Source organism: Oncorhynchus keta, unplaced genomic scaffold (assembly GCF_023373465.1).
Source record: "Oncorhynchus keta strain PuntledgeMale-10-30-2019 unplaced genomic scaffold, Oket_V2 Un_contig_5334_pilon_pilon, whole genome shotgun sequence".
NCBI lineage: Eukaryota > Metazoa > Chordata > Actinopteri > Salmoniformes > Salmonidae > Oncorhynchus > Oncorhynchus keta.
In genome coordinates this window covers 133,451-155,264 of record NW_026288235.1, presented here as the reverse complement: position 1 = coordinate 155,264, position 21,814 = coordinate 133,451, and the positions used below count along the sequence as shown (strand labels likewise).

General features: G+C 44.0%; 1 protein-coding gene across 2 annotated transcripts in view; it reads left to right on the top strand.

The window, feature by feature from the left end:
- The window catches only part of ascc1 (activating signal cointegrator 1 complex subunit 1), a 43,642-nt gene that overhangs the window by 13,076 nt on the left and 8,752 nt on the right, over positions 1 to 21,814 (top strand). For both annotated transcript variants that reach the window (XM_052510101.1, XM_052510100.1), the window contains exon 9: positions 8,429 to 8,572. In XM_052510101.1, the coding sequence (XP_052366061.1) occupies positions 8,429 to 8,545 (117 nt within the window). In that variant the 3' untranslated portion in view covers positions 8,546 to 8,572. The remainder of the gene's footprint in view (positions 1 to 8,428; positions 8,573 to 21,814) is intronic.

The window sequence follows — 21,814 nt, the reverse complement described above, 5'->3', positions numbered from 1 at the left end:
TCAGTAAGATGGACGGCAGTTCAGTCAGTAAGATGGTAGGTAGTTCATTCAGTCAGTAAGATGGTAGGTAGTTCATTCAGTCAGTAAGATGGTAGACAGTTCATTCAGTCAGTAAGATGGTAGACAGTTCAGTCAGTCAGTAAGATGGTCGGCAGTTCAGTCAGTAAGATGGTAGGTAGTTCATTCAGTCAGTAAGATGGTAGGTAGTTCATTCAGTCAGTAAGATGGTAGGTAGTTCATTCAGTCAGTAAGATGGTAGACAGTTCATTCAGTCAGTAAGATGGTAGACAGTTCATTCATTCAGTAAGATGGTAGACAGTTCATTCAGTCAGTAAGATGGTAGACAGTTCATTCAGTCAGTAAGATGGTAGACAGTTCAGTCAGTAAGATGGTACGGCAGTTCAGTCAGTAAGATGGTAGGTAGTTCAGATTCAGTCAGTAAGATGGTAGGTAGTTCATTCAGTCAGTAAGATGGTAGACAGTTCATTCAGTCAGTAAGATGGTAGACAGTTCATTCAGTCAGTAAGATGGTAGACAGTTCATTCAGTCAGTAAGATGGTAGACAGTTCATTCAGTCAGTAAGATGGTAGACAGTTCATTCAGTCAGTAAGATGGTAGACAGTTCATTCAGTCAGTAAGATGGTAGACAGTTCATTCAGTCAGTAAGATGGTAGACAGTTCATTCAGTCAGTAAGATGGTAGACAGTTCATTCAGTCAGTAAGATGGTAGGCAGTTTATTCAGTCAGTAAGATGGTAGGCAGTTCATTCAGTCAGTAAGATGGTAGACAGTTCAGTCAGTAAGATGGTAGACAGTTCATTCAGTCAGTACATTACATTACATTTAAGTCATTTAGGATGGTAGACAGTTCATTCAGTCAGTAAGATGGTAGACAGTTCATTCAGTCAGTAAGATGGTAGACAGTTCATTCAGTCAGTAAGATGGTAGACAGTTCATTCAGTCAGTAAGATGGTAGACAGTTCATTCAGTCAGTAAGATGGTAGACAGTTCATTCAGTCAGTAAGATGGTAGGCAGTTTATTCAGTCAGTAAGATGGTAGGCAGTTCATTCAGTCAGTAAGATGGTAGACAGTTCAGTCAGTAAGATGGTAGACAGTTCAGTCAGCAAGATGGTAGACAGTCCATTCAGTCAGTAAGATGTTAGACAGCCCATTCAGTCAGTAAGATGGTGGACAGCCCATTCAGTCAGTAAGATGGTGGACAGCCCATTCAGTCAGTAAGATGGTAGACAGCCCATTCAGTCAGTAAGATGGTAGACAGTTCATTCAGTCAGTAAGATGGTAGGCAGTTTATTCAGTCAGTAAGATGGTAGGCAGTTCATTCAGTCAGTAAGATGGTAGACAGTTCAGTCAGTAAGATGGTAGACAGTTCATTCAGTCAGTAAGATGGTAGACAGTTCAGTTCAGTCAGTAAGATGGTAGACAGTTCATTCAGTCAGTAAGATGGTAGACAGTTCATTCAGTCAGTAAGATGGTAGACAGTTCATTCAGTCAGTAAGATGGTAGACAGTTCATTCAGTCAGTAAGATGGTAGGCAGTTTATTCAGTCAGTAAGATGGTAGACAGTTCATTCAGTCAGTAAGATGGTAGACAGTTCATTCAGTCAGTAAGATGGTAGACAGTTCAGTCAGTCAAGATGGTAGACCGCCCATTCAGTCAGTAAGATGTTAGACAGCCCATTCAGTCAGTAAGATGGTGGACAGCCCATTCAGTCAGTAAGATGGTAGACAGCCCATTCAGTCAGTAAGATGGTAGACAGCCCATTCAGTCAGTAAGATGGTAGACAGTTCAGTCAGTCAGTAAGATGGTTGACAGTTCAGTCAGTAAGATGTTCAGTCAGTAAGATGTTCAGTCAGTAAGATGGTAGACAGTTCATTCAGTCAGTAAGATGGTAGACAGTTAGTTTAGTCAGTAAGATGGTCGGCAGTTCAGTCAGTAAGATGGTAGACAGTTAATTTCAGTAAGATGGTAGACAGTAAGATGGTCGGCAGTTCAGTCAGTAAGATGGTAGACAGTTCATTCAGTCAGTAAGATGGTAGACAGTCCATTCACTCAGTAAGATGGTAGACAGTTAATTTAGTCAGTAAGATGGTCGGCAGTTCAGTCAGTAAGATGGTGGACAGCCCATTCAGTCAGTAAGATGGTAGACAGTTAATTTAGTCAGTAAGATGGTCGGCAGTTCAGTCAGTAAGATGGTAGACAGTTAATTTAGTCAGTAAGATGGTCGGCAGTTCAGTCAGTAAGATGGTAGACAGTTCATTCAGTCAGTAAGATGGTAGACAGTTAATTTAGTCAGTAAGATGGTCGGCAGTTCAGTCAGTAAGATGGTAGACAGTTCATTCAGTCAGTAAGATGGTAGACAGTCCATTCACTCAGTAAGATGGTAGACAGTTAATTTAGTCAGTAAGATGGTCGGCAGTTCAGTCAGTAAGATGGTAGACAGTTCATTCAGTCAGTAAGATGGTAGACAGTTAATTTAGTCAGTAAGATGGTCGGCAGTTCAGTCAGTAAGATGGTAGACAGCCAGTTCAGTCAGCAAGATGGTGGACAGCCCGTTCAGTCAGTAAGATGGTAGACAGTTAATTTAGTCAGTAAGATGGTCGGCAGTTCAGTCAGTAAGATGGTAGACAGTTCATTCAGTCAGTAAGATGGTAGACAGTTAATTTAGTCAGTAAGATGGTCGGCAGTTCAGTCAGTAAGATGGTAGACAGTTCATTCAGTCAGTAAGATGGTAGGCAGTTTATTCAGTCAGTAAGATGGTAGGCAGTTCATTCAGTCAGTAAGATGGTAGACAGTTCAGTCAGTAAGATGGTAGACAGTTCATTCAGTCAGTACATTACATTTAAGTCATTTAGCAGACGCTCTTATCCAGAGCGACTTACATGGTAGACAGTTCATTCAGTCAGTAAGATGGTAGACAGTTCATTCAGTCAGTAAGATGGTAGACAGTTCATTCAGTCAGTAAGATGGTAGACAGTTCATTCAGTCAGTAAGATGGTAGGCAGTTTATTCAGTCAGTAAGATGGTAGGCAGTTCATTCAGTCAGTAAGATGGTAGACAGTTCAGTCAGTAAGATGGTAGACAGTTCAGTCAGCAAGATGGTAGACCGCCCATTCAGTCAGTAAGATGTTAGACAGCCCATTCAGTCAGTAAGATGGTGGACAGCCCATTCAGTCAGTAAGATGGTGGACAGCCCATTCAGTCAGTAAGATGGTGGACAGCCCATTCAGTCAGTAAGATGGTGGACAGCCCATTCAGTCAGTAAGATGGTGGACAGCCCATTCAGTCAGTAAGATGGTAGACAGCCCATTCAGTCAGTAAGATGGTAGACAGTTCAGTCAGTCAGTAAGATGGTTGACAGTTCAGTCAGTAAGATGTTTCATTCAGGTAAGATGGTAGACAGTTCAGTCAGTAAGATGTTCGGCAGTTCAGTCAGTAAGATGGTAGACAGTTCATTCAGTCAGTAAGATGGTAGACAGTTAATTTAGTCAGTAAGATGGTCGGCAGTTCAGTCAGTAAGATGGTAGACAGTTCATTCAGTCAGTAAGATGGTAGACAGTTAATTTAGTCAGTAAGATGGTCGGCAGTTCAGTCAGTAAGATGGTAGACAGTTCATTCAGTCAGTAAGATGGTAGACAGTTAATTTAGTCAGTAAGATGGTCGGCAGTTCAGTCAGTAAGATGGTAGACAGTTCATTCAGTCAGTAAGATGGTAGACAGTCCATTCACTCAGTAAGATGGTAGACAGTTAATTTAGTCAGTAAGATGGTCGGCAGTTCAGTCAGTAAGATGGTAGACAGTTCATTCAGTCAGTAAGATGGTAGACAGTTAATTTAGTCAGTAAGATGGTCGGCAGTTCAGTCAGTAAGATGGTAGACAGCCCATTCAGTCAGTAAGATGGTAGACAGTTCATTCAGTAAGCTGGTAGACAGTTCATTCAGTAAGCTGGTAGACAGTTCAGTCAGTAAGATGGTAGACAGTTCATTCAGTCAGTAAGATGGTAGCCAGCCCATTCAGTCAGTAAGATGGTAGCCAGCCCATTCAGTCAGTAAGATTGTAGATAACCCATTCAGTCAGTAAGATGGTAGACAGCCCATTCAGTCAGTAAGATGGTAGACAGCCCATTCAGTCAGTAAGATGGTAGACAGCCCATTCAGTCAGTAAGATTGTAGATAGCCCATTCAGTCAGCAAGATGGTAGACAGCCCATTCAGTCAGCAAGATGGTAGACAGCCCATTCAGTCAGTAAGATGGTAGACAGCCCATTCAGTCAGTAAGATGGTAGACAGCCCATTCAGTCAGTAAGATGGTAGACAGCCCATTCAGTCAGTAAGATGGTAGACAGCCCATTCAGTCAGTAAGATGGTAGACAGCCCATTCAGTCAGCAAGATGGTAGACAGCCCATTCAGTCAGTAAGATGGTAGACAGCCCATTCAGTCAGCAAGATGGTAGCCAGTCAGGTCGGTGATGCAACGATACCTCTGGCTCTGTTTCATGTGGATTAGCTGCCCTCTGGTGGTAAAATGTAAGAACTACAATAGTATATTCCTGGTGCGGTCTGTCTGAATGGAGCAGTGCTCGAGTCCTGGGCCCAGTTTTTCCAAAGCTATCTATCTGGATGTAACCTATCGGATAGGATTAAGTACAAATATAAATATTATGAATCGAACAAATGAATGATTCACTTGAATGGGGACCGTTCTGTTCATTTTGGGCTCCCGAGTGGCACAGCGGTCTAAGGCACCGCATCTCAGTGCTAGAGGCGTCACTACAGACACCCTGGTTCGATTCCAGGCTGTATCACAACCGGCCGTGATTGGGAGTCCCATAGGGAGGCGCACATTTGTCCCAACGCCGTCCGGGTTTGGCCGGTGTAGACCGTCATTGTATATACGAATTTGTTCATAACTGACTTGCCTAATTAAATAAAAGGAAAAAATAAATATATAATATTAGTTTTTGCCCTCGCGCTACACACCTGATTCCACTAATCGGCTCATCAAACCTATTGGTTCCCCAGAACCATGAAACACTGGAACAGAGTGTTGATTGGACCTGAAATACAGACAACCCTAAAGTCCCAGCCAACCCAACAAACGCTGGGTTTGATCCCTCCAACCAACCATAACTGAAAAGATCAATGACATTTTATTAGTCGTAAGAATTTAGAATGTTATGAGTGTTGTTAGAACTGGGAATTTATTAAAATTGTTTTAAATAAAGGCAAGTCAGTTAAGAACAAATTCTTATTTTCAATGACGGCCTAGGAACAGTGGGTTAACTGGTCTAGGAACAGTGGGTTAACTGGTCTAGGAACAGTGGGTTAACTGGTCTAGGAACAGTGGTTTACCTGGCCTAGGAACAGTGGGTTAACTGGTCTAGGAACAGTGGGTTACCTGGCCTAGGAACAGTGGGTTACCTGGCCTAGGAACAGTGGGTTACCTGGCCTAGGAACAGTGGGTTACCTGGTCTAGGAACAGTGGGTTACCTGGCCTAGGAACAGTGGGTTAACTGGTCTAGGAACAGTGGGTTAACTGGTCTAGGAACAGTGGGTTAACTGGTCTAGGAACAGTGGGTTACCTGGCCTAGGAACAGTGGGTTAACTGCCTGTTCAGGGGCAGAACGACACATTTGTACCATGTCAGCTCAGGGGTTTAAACTTGCATCCTTTCGGCTACTAGTCCAACGCTCTAACCACTGGGTTACCTGGTCCAGCCCCCTAAACAGGGGTATTATGGGGTATTATGGGGTATTATGGGGTGTTATGGTAGGGGTATTATAGGGGTATTATGGGGTGTTATGGGGTATTATGGGGTGTTATGGGGTATTATGGGGTATTATGGGGTATTGGGGGGCCTATTATGGGGTGTTATGGGGTATTATGGGGTGTTATGGGGTATTATGGCCTAGGGGTATTAGGAACAGTGGGTTACCTGGGGTATTATGGGGTGTTATGGGGTATTATGGGGTGTTATGGGGTATTATGGGGTATTATGGGGTGTTATGGGGAACAGTATTATGGGGTATTATGGGGTGTTATGGGATATTATGGGGTATTATGGGGTGTTATGGGGTATTATGGGGTATTATGGGGTATTGTGGGGTATTATGGGGTGTTATGGGGTTTATGGGGTGTTATGGGGTATTGTGGGGTATTATGGGGTGTTATGGGGTATTGTGGGGTATTGTGGGGTATTATGGGGTATTGTGGGGTATTATGGGGTATTATGGGGTATTATGGGGTATTATGGGGTATTATGGGGTATTGTGGGGTATTATGGGGTGTTATGGGGTATTATGGGGTATTGTGGGGTATTATGGGGTATTATGGGGTGTTATGGGGTATTGTGGGGTATTATGGGGTATTGTGGGGTATTATGGGGTATTATGGGGTATTGTGGGGTATTGTGGGGTGTTATGGGGTATTATGGGGTATTATGGGGTGTTGTGTGGTATTGTGGGGTGTTGTGTGGTATTGTGGGGTGTTGTGTGGTATTGTGGGGTGTTATGGGGTATTGTAGGGTATTGTGGGGTGCTTATGGGGTATTATGGGGTGTTGTGGGGTATTATGGGGTGTTATGGGGTGTTATGGGGTATTATGGGGTATTATGGGGTGTTATGGGGTATTATGGGGTATTATGGGGTATTATGGGGTATTATGGGGTGTTATGGGGTATTATGGGGTGTTATGGGGTGTTGTGTGTCGATTGATGAGGAAATTGTTGTATTTAATCCGTTTCAGAACAAGGCTGTAACGTAACAAAATGTGGGAAAATTCAAGGGGTCTGAATAGTTTCCGAAGGCACTGCGTTTGGGATAAATCAGCATGGCAGCCTATAGAGGGCTTTCATACACTCACGTTAGAATTGAATTCACCTTGGAGGTGTTTAGATATGACAAACTGAGCCTTCAGCGCAGTAGTGTACCCTATTCCCTATATAGTGCACTACTTTTAACAGATCCCTATGGGCCCTGGTCACTATATAGTGTACGACTTATAACCAGATCCATATGGACCCTGGTCACGATATAGTCCACTACTTATAACCAGATGCTCTGGTCAGATGAAACCAAAATTGAACTTTTTGGCAACAATGCAAAACGTTATGTTTGGCGTAAAAGCAACACAGCTCATCACCCTGAACACACCATCCCCACTGTCAAACATGGTGGTGGCAGCATCATGGTTTGGGCCTGCTTTTCTTTAGCAGGGACAGGGAAGATGGTTAAAATTGATGGGAAGATGGATGGAGCCAAATACAGGACCATTCTGGAAGAAAACCTGATGGAGTCTGCAAAAGACCTGAGACTGGGACGGAGATTTGTCTTCCAACAAGACAATGATCCAAAACATAAAGCAAAATCTACAATGGAATGGTTCAAAAATAAACATATCCAGTCGAGAAGCATATCCAATCGAGAATCTGTGGAAAGAACTGAAAACTGCTGTTCACAAATGCTCTCCATCCAACCTCACTGAGCTCGAGCTGTTTTGCAAGGAGGAATGGGGAAAAAATGTCAGTCTCTCAATGTGCAAAACTGATAGAGACATATCCCAAGCGACTGACAGCTGCAATCGCAGCAAAAGGTGGCGCTACAAAGTATTAACTTAAGGGGGCTGAATAATTTTGCACGCCCAATTTTTCAGTTTTCGATTTGTTAAAAAAGTTTGAAATATCCAATAAATGTCGTTCCACTTCATGTGTCCCACTTGTTGTTGATTCTTCACAAAAAAATACAGTTTTATATCTTTATGTTTGAAGTCTGAAATGTGGCAAAAGGTCGCAAAGTTCAAGGGGGCCGAATACTTTCGCAAGGCACTGTAGTGGACAACTTATAACCAGATCCCTATGGGCCCTAGTCACTATATAGTCCATTACTTATAACCAGATCCCTATGGGCCCTAGTCACTATATAGTGCACTACTTATAACCAGATCACTATGGACCCTGGTCACTATATAGTGCACTACTTATAACCAGATCACTATGGGCCCTGGTCAAATGTAGTGCAGGGAATCGGGTTCCATTTGAGAAGCAACATGATGTCCCTGGAGAGTCTCTGTCAGTACCATGTGTTCCCTTGAGAAGCAACACAATGTCCCTGGAGAGTCTCTGTTAGTACCATGTGTTCCCTTGAGAAGCAACATGATCAGAACCTCTATCAAAACTCTGGTCCAGTTCACAACGTGGACATGTAGAACCAAATCAAGTGTAAACAGGAGATTCACATACCAATATTAGTAGTGGTTTCCTAGGGTGTGTCTCAAATGGCTCCCTATTCACTATCTAGTGCACTTCTTCTGGTCAAAAGTAGTGCACTAATATAGGGAACAGTGGGTCATTTGGGACACACAATAACACTCAGATTAACAGTATTGTTCTAACTCTCTTGTCTTGTTCTTAACGTAGAGCTTTGGGTCGTACCATTTTGGGGAGTTTGATCTGAGTGCGGTCCAGATTTCCCAGAGGTATTCTACCGACTGCACCGGTTTCTACACCTCCGCTGGCCTTCTGAACTTCTCCTGACCACCTCTCCCCTGAACCTTCACTCAGGTACAGTAGAGAGAGAGAGAGAGAGAGGTAGAGAGAGAGAGAGAGAGAGAGAGCGAGAGACAGAGACAGAGACAGAGACAGAGAGAGAGAGAGAGAGAGAGAGAGAGAGAGAGAGAGAGAGAACAGAACAGTGGAGACAGAGACAGAGATTAGACCTGAGACTGAGACTGAAAGACTGAGACTGTTGGCCAGTAGTGGTGATGGTTTAAGTGGTGAGTTTTGAGTGAGTTGAGTGGTGAGTGGTGGTGGTGGTTTGTCAGTGAGTGACAGTGCTGTGTTGAGTGAAGTGAGTTGACTAACAGGTAAATCTCAGCAATTATGGTAAATTTCCTCAAATATCAGAACTGTAAATCCCTCTTCAGGCAGGACATCAAAGCACTCTACTGTTGGCCAGCAGAGGGCTCTATCGGGCTTTATTATAGTGTGGTGGAGGCAGGGAGCATTCTCCCGTGTGTGTGTGTGTGTGTGTGCAGGCATTTTGAGGGGCAGTGACACTGTTGTCTGTCAGTGCTGTTGTCTGTCAGTGCTGTTGTCTGTCAGTGCTGTTGTCTGTCTTCCTGTCAGTGCTGTTGTCTGTCAGTGCTGTTGTCTGTCAGTGCTGTTGTCTGTCAGTGCTGTTGTCTGTCAGTGCTGTTGTCTGTCAGTGCTGTTGTCTGTCAGTGCTGTTGTCTGTCAGTGCTGTTGTCTGTCAGTGCTGTTGTCTGTCAGTGCTGTTGTCTGTCAGTGCTGTTGTCTGTCAGTGCTGTTGTCTGTCTTCCTGTCAGTGCTGTTGTCTGCCCCCCTCAGTGCTGTGTCTGTCAGTGTCTGTCAGTGCTGTTGTCTGTCAGTGCTGTTGTCCTGTCAGTGCTGTTGTCTGTCCCCCTGTCAGTGCTGTTGTCTGTCAGTGCTGTTGTCTGTCAGTGCTGTTGTCTCCCCCTGTCAGTGCTGTTGTCTGTCAGTGCTGTTGTCTGTCAGTGCTGTTGTCTGTCAGTGCTGTTGTCTGTCAGTGCTGTTGTCTGTCAGTGCTGTTGTCTGTCCCCTGTCAGTCAGTGCTGTTGTCTGTCTTCCCCCCTGTCAGTGCTGTTGTCTGTCCCCTCCCTGTCAGTGCTGTTGTCTGTCCCCCTGTCAGTGCTGTTGTCTGCCCCCCTGTCAGTGCTGTTGTCTGTCCCCCTCCCCTGTCAGTGCTGTTTGTCTGTCCCCCTGTCAGTGCTGTTGTCTGTCCCCCTGTCAGTGCTGTTGTCTGTCCCCCCCTGTCAGTGCTGTTGTCTGTCCCCCCCCCTGTCAGTGCTGTTGTCTGTCTCCCTGTCTTGCCCTTGTCTGTTTGTCTGTTCTGCTGTCACAGTCAGCTCAGCTACATTCACTTCCCCCTGTCCTGCCCTCAGAGAGATGTCCTGCTGTCACAGTCTGCTCAGCTACATTCACTTCCCCCTGTCCTGCCCTCAGAGAGATGTCCTGCTGTCACAGTCAGCTCAGCTACATTCACTTCCCCCTGTCCTGCCCTCAGAGAGATGTCCTGCTGTCACAGTCTGCTCAGCTACATTCACTTCCCCCTGTCCTGCCCTCAGAGAGATGTCCTGCTGTCACAGTCAGCTCAGCTACATTCACTTCCCCCTGTCCTGCCCTCAGAGAGATGTCCTGCTGTCACAGTCTGCTCAGCTACATTCACTTCCCCCTGTCCTGCCCTCAGAGAGATGTCCTGCTGTCACAGTCTGCTCAGCTACATTCACTTCCCCCTGTCCTGCCCTCAGAGAGATGTCCTGCTGTCATTCTGCTCAGCTACATTCACTTCCCCCTGTCCTGTCCTCAGAGAGATGTCCTGCTGTCATTCTGCTCAGCTACATTCACTTCCCCCTGTCCTGCCTTCAGAGAGATGTCCTGCTGTCATTCTGCTCAGCTACATTCACTTCCCCCTGTCCTGCCTTCAGAGAGATGTCCTGCTGTCATTCTGCTCAGCTACATTCACTTCCCCCTGTCCTGCCCTCAGAGAGAGGTTCTGCTGTCACAGTCTGCTCAGCTCAGCTACATTCACTTCCCCCTGTCCTGTCCTCAGAGAGATGTTCTGCTGTCACAGTCTGCTCAGCTACATTCACTTCCCCCTGTCCTGTCCTCAGAGAGATGTCCTGCTGTCACAGTCTGCTCAGCTACATTCACTTCCCCCTGTCCTGCCCTCAGAGAGATGTCCTGCTGTCACAGTCTGCTCAGCTACATTCACTTCCCCCTGTCCTGCCCTCAGAGAGATGTTCTGCTGTCACAGTCTGCTCAGCTACATTCACTTCCCCCTGTCCTGTCCTCAGAGAGATGTCCTGCTGTCACAGTCTGCTCAGCTACATTCACTTCCCCCTGTCCTGTCCTCAGAGAGATGTCCTGCTGTCACAGTCTGCTCAGCTACATTCACTTCCCCCTGTCCTGTCCTCAGAGAGATGTTCTGCTGTCACAGTCTGCTCAGCTACATTCACTTCCCCCTGTCCTGCCCTCAGAGAGATGTCCTGCTGTCACAGTCTGCTCAGCTCAGCTACATTCACTTCCCCCTGTCCTGTCCTCAGAGAGATGTCCTGCTGTCACAGTCTGCTCAGCTCAGCTACATTCACTTCCCCCTGTCCTGTCCTCAGAGAGATGTCCTGCTGTCACAGTCTGCTCAGCTACATTCACTTCCCCCTGTCCTGTCCTCAGAGAGATGTTCTGCTGTCACAGTCTGCTCAGCTACATTCACTTCCCCCTGTCCTGTCCTCAGAGAGATGTCCTGCTGTCACAGTCTGCTCAGCTACATTCACTTCCCCCTGTCCTGTCCTCAGAGAGATGTCCTGCTGTCACAGTCTGCTCAGCTACATTCACTTCCCCCTGTCCTGCCCTCAGAGAGATGTCCTGCTGTCACAGTCTGCTCAGCTACATTCACTTCCCCCTGTCCTGCCCTCAGAGAGATGTCCTGCTGTCACAGTCTGCTCAGCTACATTCACTTCCCCTGTCCTGCCCTCAGAGAGATGTCCTGCTGTCACAGTCTGCTCAGCTACATTCACTTCCCCCTGTCCTGTCCTCAGAGAGATGTCCTGCTGTCACAGTCTGCTCAGCTACATTCACTTCCCCCTGTCCTGTCCTCAGAGAGATGTCCTGCTGTCACAGTCTGCTCAGCTACATTCACTTCCCCCTGTCCTGTCCTCAGAGAGATGTCCTGCTGTCACAGTCTGCTCAGCTACATTCACTTCCCCCTGTCCTGTCCTCAGAGAGATGTCCTGCTGTCACAGTCTGCTCAGCTACATTCACTTCCCCCTGTCCTGTCCTCAGAGAGATGTCCTGCTGTCACAGTCTGCTCAGCTACATTCACTTCCCCCTGTCCTGTCCTCAGAGAGATGTTCTGCTGTCACAGTCTGCTCAGCTACATTCACTTCCCCCTGTCCTGTCCTCAGAGAGATGTCCTGCTGTCACAGTCTGCTCAGCTACATTCACTTCCCCCTGTCCTGTCCTCAGAGAGATGTCCTGCTGTCACAGTCTGCTCAGCTACATTCACTTCCCCCTGTCCTGCCCTCAGAGAGATGTCCTGCTGTCACAGTCTGCTCAGCTACATTCACTTCCCCCTGTCCTGTCCTCAGAGAGATGTCCTGCTGTCACAGTCTGCTCAGCTACATTCACTTCCCCCTGTCCTGTCCTCAGAGAGATGTCCTGCTGTCACAGTCTGCTCAGCTACATTCACTTCCCCCTGTCCTGTCCTCAGAGAGATGTCCTGCTGTCACAGTCTGTTCAGCTACATTCACTTCCCCCTGTCCTGTCCTCAGAGAGATGTCCTGCTGTCACAGTCTGCTCAGCTACATTCACTTCCCCCTGTCCTGTCCTCAGAGAGATGTCCTGCTGTCACAGTCTGCTCAGCTACATTCACTTCCCCCTGTCCTGTCCTCAGAGAGATGTCCTGCTGTCACAGTCTGCTCAGCTACATTCACTTCCCCCTGTCCTGTCCTCAGAGAGATGTCCTGCTGTCACAGTCTGCTCAGCTACATTCACTTCCCCCTGTCCTGTCCTCAGAGAGATGTCCTGCTGTCACAGTCTGCTCAGCTACATTCACTTCCCCCTGTCCTGCCGTCAGAGAGATGTTCTGCTGCCCGCTGCTTGCTTGGCATGTCATGCAGGAGGGAAATATCTACCACCGAGTGCACTTGGCTAGCTCTGTCTGTCAGCTCAAAGACACTCATTACGAGCATACTATAGCAGCTAGAACACACACACACACACACACACACACACACACACACACACACACACACACACACACACACACACACACACACACACACACACACACACACACACACACACACACACACACACACACACACACACACACACACACACACACATTTGTCCTTCTTCCTGGAGTCTTGTCAACAGCAATGATTAGACAGGGTTATGTAAATGCCCCCAGCCGACCCAGCCGTCCTGCAGAGCATCGGAACATTGATAGTGACACTGTGTTGTGTCTGTAGAATGTATCTGTTCAACCCTCCTCCTTGGCTCCCAGAGACCTCGGAGACAGAAGAGAAACAGTCAGAAAGTATTCAGACCCTTTTCCCACAGATGGTTACCTTACAGCCTTATTCTAAAATTGACTTCATTGGGTTTTTCTCCCTCATCATTCTACACACAATACCCCATAATGACATCACAATACCCCATAATGACGAACCCAAAACAGGTTTTTAGAAATGTTTGCAAATCATTTTTTATTTTTTGAAACACACAAAAAACAGAAATCACATTTACTTAAGTATTCAGACCCTTTAGTCAGTACTTTGTTGTAGCACCTTTTGGCAGTGATTACAGCCTCAACTCTTCTTGGCTATGAAGCTACAGGCTTGGCACACCTGTATTTGGGGAGTTTCTCTCATTCTTCTCTGAAGATCCTCTCGTCTCTGTCAGGTTGGATGGGGAGTGTCGCTGCACAGCTATTTTCAGGTCTCTCCAGAGATGTTCAATCGGGTTCAAGTCTGAGCTCTGGCTGGGCCACTCAAGGACATTCAGAGACTTGCCCTGAAGCCACTCCTGCGTTGTCTTGGCTGTGTGCTTAGGGTCGTTGTCCTGTTGGAAGGTTAACCTTCGACCCAGTCTGAGGTCCTGAGCGCTCTGGAGCAGGTTTTCATCAAGGATCTCTCTGTACTTTTCTCCTTTCATCTTTCCCTCCATCCTGACTAGTCTTCTCAGTCTTTAGGGATGGTGCCAGGTTTACTCCAGACATGATGCTTGGCATTCAGGCCAGTGAGTTCAATCTTGGTTTCATCAGACCAGAGAATCTTGTTTCTCATGGTGTGAGAGTCTTTAGGTGTCTTTTGGCAAACTCCAAGCGAGCTGTCATCTGCCTTTTTTACTGAGGAGTAGCTCCCGTCTGGCCACTCTACAATAAAGGCCTGATTGGTGGACGGCTGCAGAGATGGTTGTCCTTCTGGAAGGTTCTCCCATCTCCACAGAGGAACTCTGGAGCTCTGTCAGAGTGACCATCTACCAGCTCTAGGACGAGACTTGGAGGTTCCAAACTTCTTCCATTAAGGAATGAAGGAGGCCACTGTGTTCTTGGGGACCTTCAATGCTGCAGAAATGTTTTGGTACCCTTCCCCAGATCTGTGCCTTGTTAAAATCCTGTCTTGGAGCTCTAAGGACAATTCCTTTGACCTCATGGCTTGGTTTTTGCTCTGACATGCACTGTCAACTGTGGGACCTTTATATAGACAGGTGTGTGCCTTTCCAAATCACGTCCAATCATGTTTTACTACAGGTGGACTCCAAGTTGTAGAAACATCTCCAAGGATGATCAATGGAGACATGATGTACTGGAGCTTAATTTTGGGTCTCATAGCAAAGGGTCTGAATACCTATGTAAATAACGTATTTCTGGGGGGGTTGTAATATATACATTTGCAAGAAACCTGTTTTCGCTTTGTCTTTATGGGGTATTGTGATGTCATTATGGGGTATTGTGATGTCATTATGGGGTATTGTGATGTCATTATGGGGTCTGAACACTTTCCAAATGCATTGTTTGGCCCAAATGTCACCCTATTCCCTATGTAGTGCACTTCTTTTGACCAGGGCCCATAGGGTGCCATTTTGGGCTGAAGTCATGGTCTAATCAGCCACTGCCTATCTCCTGAGACTGACTGACTGACTGACTGACTGACTGACTGACAGAGAGAATGATCTCAGTGTCATGTAGACAGACAGTAGAACATACCACGGTGTATTGACAAAAGCAGCAAATGACTCATCTAGTTTTAAGGCTTGTTACTGTCAGGAAGGGAGAAATGAAAACCGAAAGGCTCAGGTAAACCGTCAAGAGCTTGGCTTATTCGTTCTTGGAAACATCCCATAATACCCTCCTAGTAACTACAGGGACGGGGAAAAGGCCTGATTTGCAGGTTAATTAAATTGTTCAGAGCTGCAACACTTTTTTTCTTTTTGGCAGAGAGAGATGTCATTCAGGATGTAGTGTGCTGGGCAAAGGTTTCCAGGAATGACTCGACCACATGTCAGGAGTCAGGACACTACAGAGTAGACCACATGTCAGGAGTCAGGACACTGCAGAGTAGACCACATGTCAGGACACTACAGAGTAGACCACATGTCAGGACACTGCAGAGTAGACCACATGTCAGGACACTACAGAGTAGACCACATGTCAGGAGTCAGGACACTGCAGAGTAGACCACATGTCAGGACACTACAGAGTAGACCACATGTCAGGACACTACAGAGTAGACCACATGTCAGGACACTACAGAGTAGACCACATGTCAGGAGTCAGGACACTACAGAGTAGACCACATGTCAGGACACTGCAGAGTAGACCACATGTCAGGACACTACAGAGTAGACCACATGTCAGGACACTACAGAGTAGACCACATGTCAGGAGTCAGGACACTACAGAGTAGACCACATGTCAGGACACTACAGAGTAGACCACATGTCAGGACACTACAGAGTAGACCACATGTCAGGAGTCAGGACACTACAGAGTAGACCACATGTCAGGACACTACAGAGTAGACCACATGTCAGGAGTCAGGACACTACAGAGTAGACCACATGTCAGGACACTACAGAGTAGACCACATGTCAGGACACTACAGAGTAGACCACATGTCAGGACACTACAGAGTAGACCACATGTCAGGAGTCAGGACACTGCAGAGTAGACCACATGTCAGGACACTGCAGAGTAGACCACATGTCAGGAGTCAGGACACTACAGAGTAGACCACATGTCAGGAGTCAGGACACTGCAGAGTAGACCACATGTCAGGAGTCAGGACACTACAGACTAGACCACATGTCAGGACACTGCAGAGTAGACCACATGTCAGGACACTACAGAGTAGACCACATGTCAGGACACTACAGACTAGACCACATGTCAGGAGTCAGGACACTGCAGAGTAGACCACATGTCAGGAGTCAGGACACTACAGAGTAGACCACATGTCAGGACACTACAGAGTAGACCACATGTCAGGAGTCAGGACACTACAGAGTAGACCACATGTCAGGAGTCAGGACACTGTCAGAGTAGACCACATGTCAGGAGTCAGGACACTGCAGAGTAGACCACATGTCAGAGAGACCACATGTCAGGACACTACAGAGTAGACCACATGTCAGGAGTCAGGACACTGTCAGGAGTCAGGACAGAGAGTAGACCACATGTCAGGAGTCAGGACACTACAGAGTAGACCACATGTCAGGAGTCAGGACACTGCAGAGTAGACCACATGTCAGGAGTCAGGACACTACAGAGTAGACCACATGTCAGGAGTCAGGACACTACAGAGTAGACCACATGTCAGGAGTCAGGACACTACAGAGTAGACCACATGTCAGGAGTCAGGACACTACAGAGTAGACCACATGTCAGGAGTCAGGACACTACAGAGTAGACCACATGTCAGGACACTACAGAGTAGACCACATGTCAGGACACTCAGAGGACACTGTCAGAGTAGACCACATGTCAGGAGTCAGGACACTACAGAGTAGACCACATGTCAGGACACTACAGACTAGACCACATGTCAGGAGTCAGGACACTACAGAGTAGACCACATGTCAGGAGTCAGGACACTACAGAGTAGACCACATGTCAGGACACTACAGAGTAGACCACATGTCAGGACACTACAGAGTAGACCACATGTCAGGACACTACAGAGTAGACCACATGTCAGGACACTACAGACTAGACCACATGTCAGGAGTCAGGACACTACAGAGTAGACCACATGTCAGGACACTACAGAGTAGACCACATGTCAGGACACTACAGAGTAGACCACATGTCAGGAGTCAGGACACTACAGAGTAGACCACATGTCAGGACACTACAGAGTAGACCACATGTCAGGAGTCAGGACACTGCAGAGTAGACTACATGTCAGGACACTACAGAGTAGACCACATGTCAGGACACTACAGAGTAGACCACATGTCAGGACACTACAGAGTAGACTACATGTCAGGACACTACAGAGTAGACCACATGTCAGGACACTACAGAGTAGACCACATGTCAGGAGTCAGGACACTGCAGAGTAGACCACATGTCAGGACACTGCAGACTAGACCACATGTCAGGAGTCAGGACACTACAGAGTAGACCAGTTTCAGACAGGGATACTTTGTGGTACCATATTAATTTATCATCTGTCTCTCTGTCTGTCTCTCTGTCTCTCTCTCTGTCTCTCTCTGTCTCTGTCTCTCTCTCTCTCTCTCTCTGTCTCTCTCTGGTGTTGACTATCTTTGTTGTAGTGTTTTCACGGGCCATTCAAAACTAATCAGAATAAAGTATTTCTGAAGTATTTTTTCTTCTCATTACATAAATGTGGTATTAGATCATGACGATGTTTCTTTGTGCTTGGGGTTTCACCTACAGCATCACTGATGCTTTCTCTGCTTCCCGTGGATAAATGTCTATTTCCTGCAGCATCAGCGTCTGTGGAGAAACGTCTAGGTTCCTACAGGTCATGTCTAACAGGACAGAAGTCAACAGATCTGCTGATAGGGAGAAAACAGTCTCTTCTTTCCCCCGGGGGGGATGAGGAATCTTCTTCCATCCGTTGACAGCTCTCCATTTCTGCTTAGTAGAGCAAAACAGAAACCAATGGATTATTGAAAATAATGAGGTGGGCAAATCAATCACCTATTATCCTTCTTTAAGACGAGGATCATTACAAATATTGCACTAAACTATCAGAGATTAAATCCACTTCTTCTGATATTTCATTTAGAATGAAAAATCCATTCTAAGAATGTCTTCATCAAATTCTAACAAGTATTCCATCTATTTTAGTTCTGAAGTTAGTGTTTTTGGGACATTCAAAGAGAAACAACACATCTAAATATTGTCATATACCCAACTGACATATTTCATTTCATACCAAGTTAGGAAAATATCGTATTATTGTGATCCACAGAGTGAAGTCGGCCAATCCACTGAGATTCCTTCTGGCTTTTAAATCCCAAATGTTTACGATGTTGTCATTCAAAACCATCCTGTACCGAGAAAGTCCCCGTATCTCTGTTGAAAGATGTGTTGAATTGGTTCTGACCTGACGCGTGTAGGAAAGGAAAAGGCAGAAGACATTTCAAAGACCTTTGACCTTTTGAGAAGTGCAGGTACAGTTAGTTACATGCTTCAAGTGGCTGGAGCAGCACACGGGAAATGGATTGAGCCGTTAATCCATTTTTAAGGTCAGAGGAACTTTTTCCATTAAGTGGTCGGTCCTACCTTTTAAACTGCTAATGGTGGCAGGTTAATTCAACACCACAGATATTACGGACGGACGGACGGACGGACGGACAGAAACAAAGAGACAGACAGACAGAAACAAAGAGACAGACAGACAGAAACAAAGAGACAGACAGACAGAAACAAAGAGACAGACAGACAGAAACAAAGAGACAGACAGACAGAAACAAACAGACAGAAAAACAAACAAACAGACAGAAACAAACAGACAGACAGACAGAAACAAACAAACAAACAGAAACAAACAGACAGAAACAAACAAACAAACAAACAGAAACAAACAAACAGACAGAAAAACAAACAAACAAACAAACAAACAAACAGAAACAAACAAACAAACAGACAGAAACAAACAAACAAACAAACAGAAACAAACAAACAGACAGAAACAAACAGACAGACAGACACAAACAAACAAACAAACAAACAAACAAACAAAAACAAACAAACAGACAGACAGACAGACAGACAACAAACAGACAAACAGACAACAAACAACAACAGACAGAAAACAAACAGAACAGACAACAAACAAACAAACAAACAAACAGAAACAAACAAACAAACAGACAGAAACAAAACAAACAAAAACAAACAAACAAACAAACAAACAAACAGAAACAAACAGACAAAACAAACAAAAACAAACAAACAGAAACAAACAAACAAACAAACAAAACAAACAGAAACAAACAGACAAACAAACAGACAGACAGAAACAAACAAACAAACAAACAAACAAACAAACAAACAAACAAACAAACAAACAAACAAACAAACAACAAACAGACAGACAAACAGACAGACAGAAACAAACAAACAAACAAACAGAAACAAACAAACAGACAGACAAAACAACAACAGACAGACAGAAACAAACAAACAAACAAACAAACAGAAACAAACAGACAGAAACAAACAGAAACAAACAGACAGAAACAAACAGACAAACAGACAGACAGACAAAAAACAAACAAACAAACAAACAAACAAACAGAAACAAACAAACAAACAAACAGACAAACAGACAGACAGAAACAAACACAAACAAAACAAACAAACAAACAAACAAACAAACAAACAAACAAACAGAAACAAACAGACAGACAGACAAACAAACAAACAGAAACAAACAAACAAACAAACAGAAACAAACAGACAGAAACAAACAGACAGACAGACAGAAACAAACAAACAAACAAACAAACAAACAGACAGAAACAAACAAACAAACTCAAACAAACAAACAAACAGAAACAAACAAACAGAACAAACAAACAAACAGCAAACAAACAAACAGAAACCATCAGATCCTCCAAACACCCTCCTGTGCCATTAAACAAACAAACAACTCATCCAGAAACAAACAGCCCGTCTGGTGTTCAACAAACTCTCAAACGAAACAAACCTCCGCTCTCAAACTGGCTTCCAGTTGAACAAACAAACAAGACCATGGTGCAAACAAACAGAAACAAACAAACAGTACCTCCAAACAAACCAGGCCCAAACACCCAAACAAGGGCAAACAGACAGATCCAAACAAACCTGCAGAAACAAACCTACCACTGAGGAAGAACAAACAAAGAAACAAAGCCCAGTCAAAACAAACAAACAAACAAACTGGCAAACAAACAAACAGAACAAACTCCCAAACAGAACAAACGCCAGGAACAAACAAACAAACAAACAGAAACAAACAAACAAACAGAAACAAACAAACAAACAGAAACAAACTAGGACAGAAACAAATCAGAAACAAACCCCCCAAGATTTAGATGCACTATTGTAAAACAAACAAACAGCAAAAACCACTGGATGTCATAAGGTGAATGCAACAAACAAAGTCAAACAGAATAAACAAACTGAAACAAACAAACAAACTTAAATGTAAATGTAAACAAACAAACAGACAGAAACAAACAGACAAACAAACAGACAAAACGGACGGACAGACGGACACAACAGAAACAAACAGACAGAAACAAACAGAAACAAACAAAACAAACAAACAAAACAAACAAACAGAAACAAACAAAAACAAACAAACAGAAACAAACAGACAGACAGAAACAAACAGACAGACAAAACAAACAAACAGACAGAAACAAACAAACAGAAACAAACAAACAAACAAACAAACAGAAACAAACAAACAAACAAACAAACAAACAAACAGAAACAAACAAACAAACAAACAGAAAACAAACAAACAAACAAACAGAAACAAACAAACAGAAACAAACAAACAAACAGAAACAAACAAACAGAAAACAGAAACAAACAAACAGAAACAAACAAACAAAACAAACAAACAGAAACAAACAAACAGAAACAAAACAAACAGACAAACAAACAAACAGAAACAAACAAACAAACAGAAACAAACAGACAGAAACAAACAAAACAAACAGACAGAAACAAACAAACAAACAAACAGAAACAAACAAACAAACAAACAGAAACAAACAGAAAGAAACAAACAGACAGAAACAAACAAACAAACAAACAAACAAACAAACAAACAAACAGAAACAAACAAACAGAAACAAACAAACAAACAAAACAAACAAACAAACAAACAAACAAACAGAAAAAACAAACAAACAAAAAACAAACAGACAGAAACAAACAAACAAACAAACAAAAACAAACAAACAAACAGAAACAAACAAACAGAAACAAACAAACAAACAAAACAAACAAACAAACAAACAGAAACAAACAAACAAACAGAAACAAACAAACAAACAAACAAACAAACAGAAACAAACAAACAAACAAACAAACAAACAAACAAAACAAACAAACAAACAAACAAACAAACAAACAAACAGAAACAAACAAACAAACAAACAAACAAACAGAAACAAACAAACAAACAAACAGAAACAAACAAACAAACAGAAACAAACAAACAGAAACAAACAAACAGAAACAAACAAACAAACAGAAACAAACAAACAAACAGAAACAAACAAACAGAAACAAACAGACAGACAGAAACAAACAGACAGACACAAACAAACAAACAGAAACAAACAAACAAACAAACAGAAACAAACAAACAAACAAACAAACAGAAACAAACAGACAGAAACAAACAGAAACAAACAGACAGAAACAAACAAACAAACAAACAGAAACAAACAAACAAAGACAGAAACAAACAAACAAACAGAAACAAACAAACAAACAGAAAACAAACAAACAGAAACAAACAAACAGAGAAACAAACAAACAGAAACAAACAAACAAACAAACAGAAACAAACAAACAAACAGAAACAAACAAACAAACAGAAACAAACAAACAGAAAAACAAACAAACAAACAGAAACAAACAAACAAACAAACAAACAACAAACAAACAAACAGAAACAAACAAACAGAAACAAACAAACAGAAACAAACAAACAAACAGAAACAAACAAACAAACAGAAACAAACAAACAGAAACAAACAGACAGACAGAAACAAACAGACAGA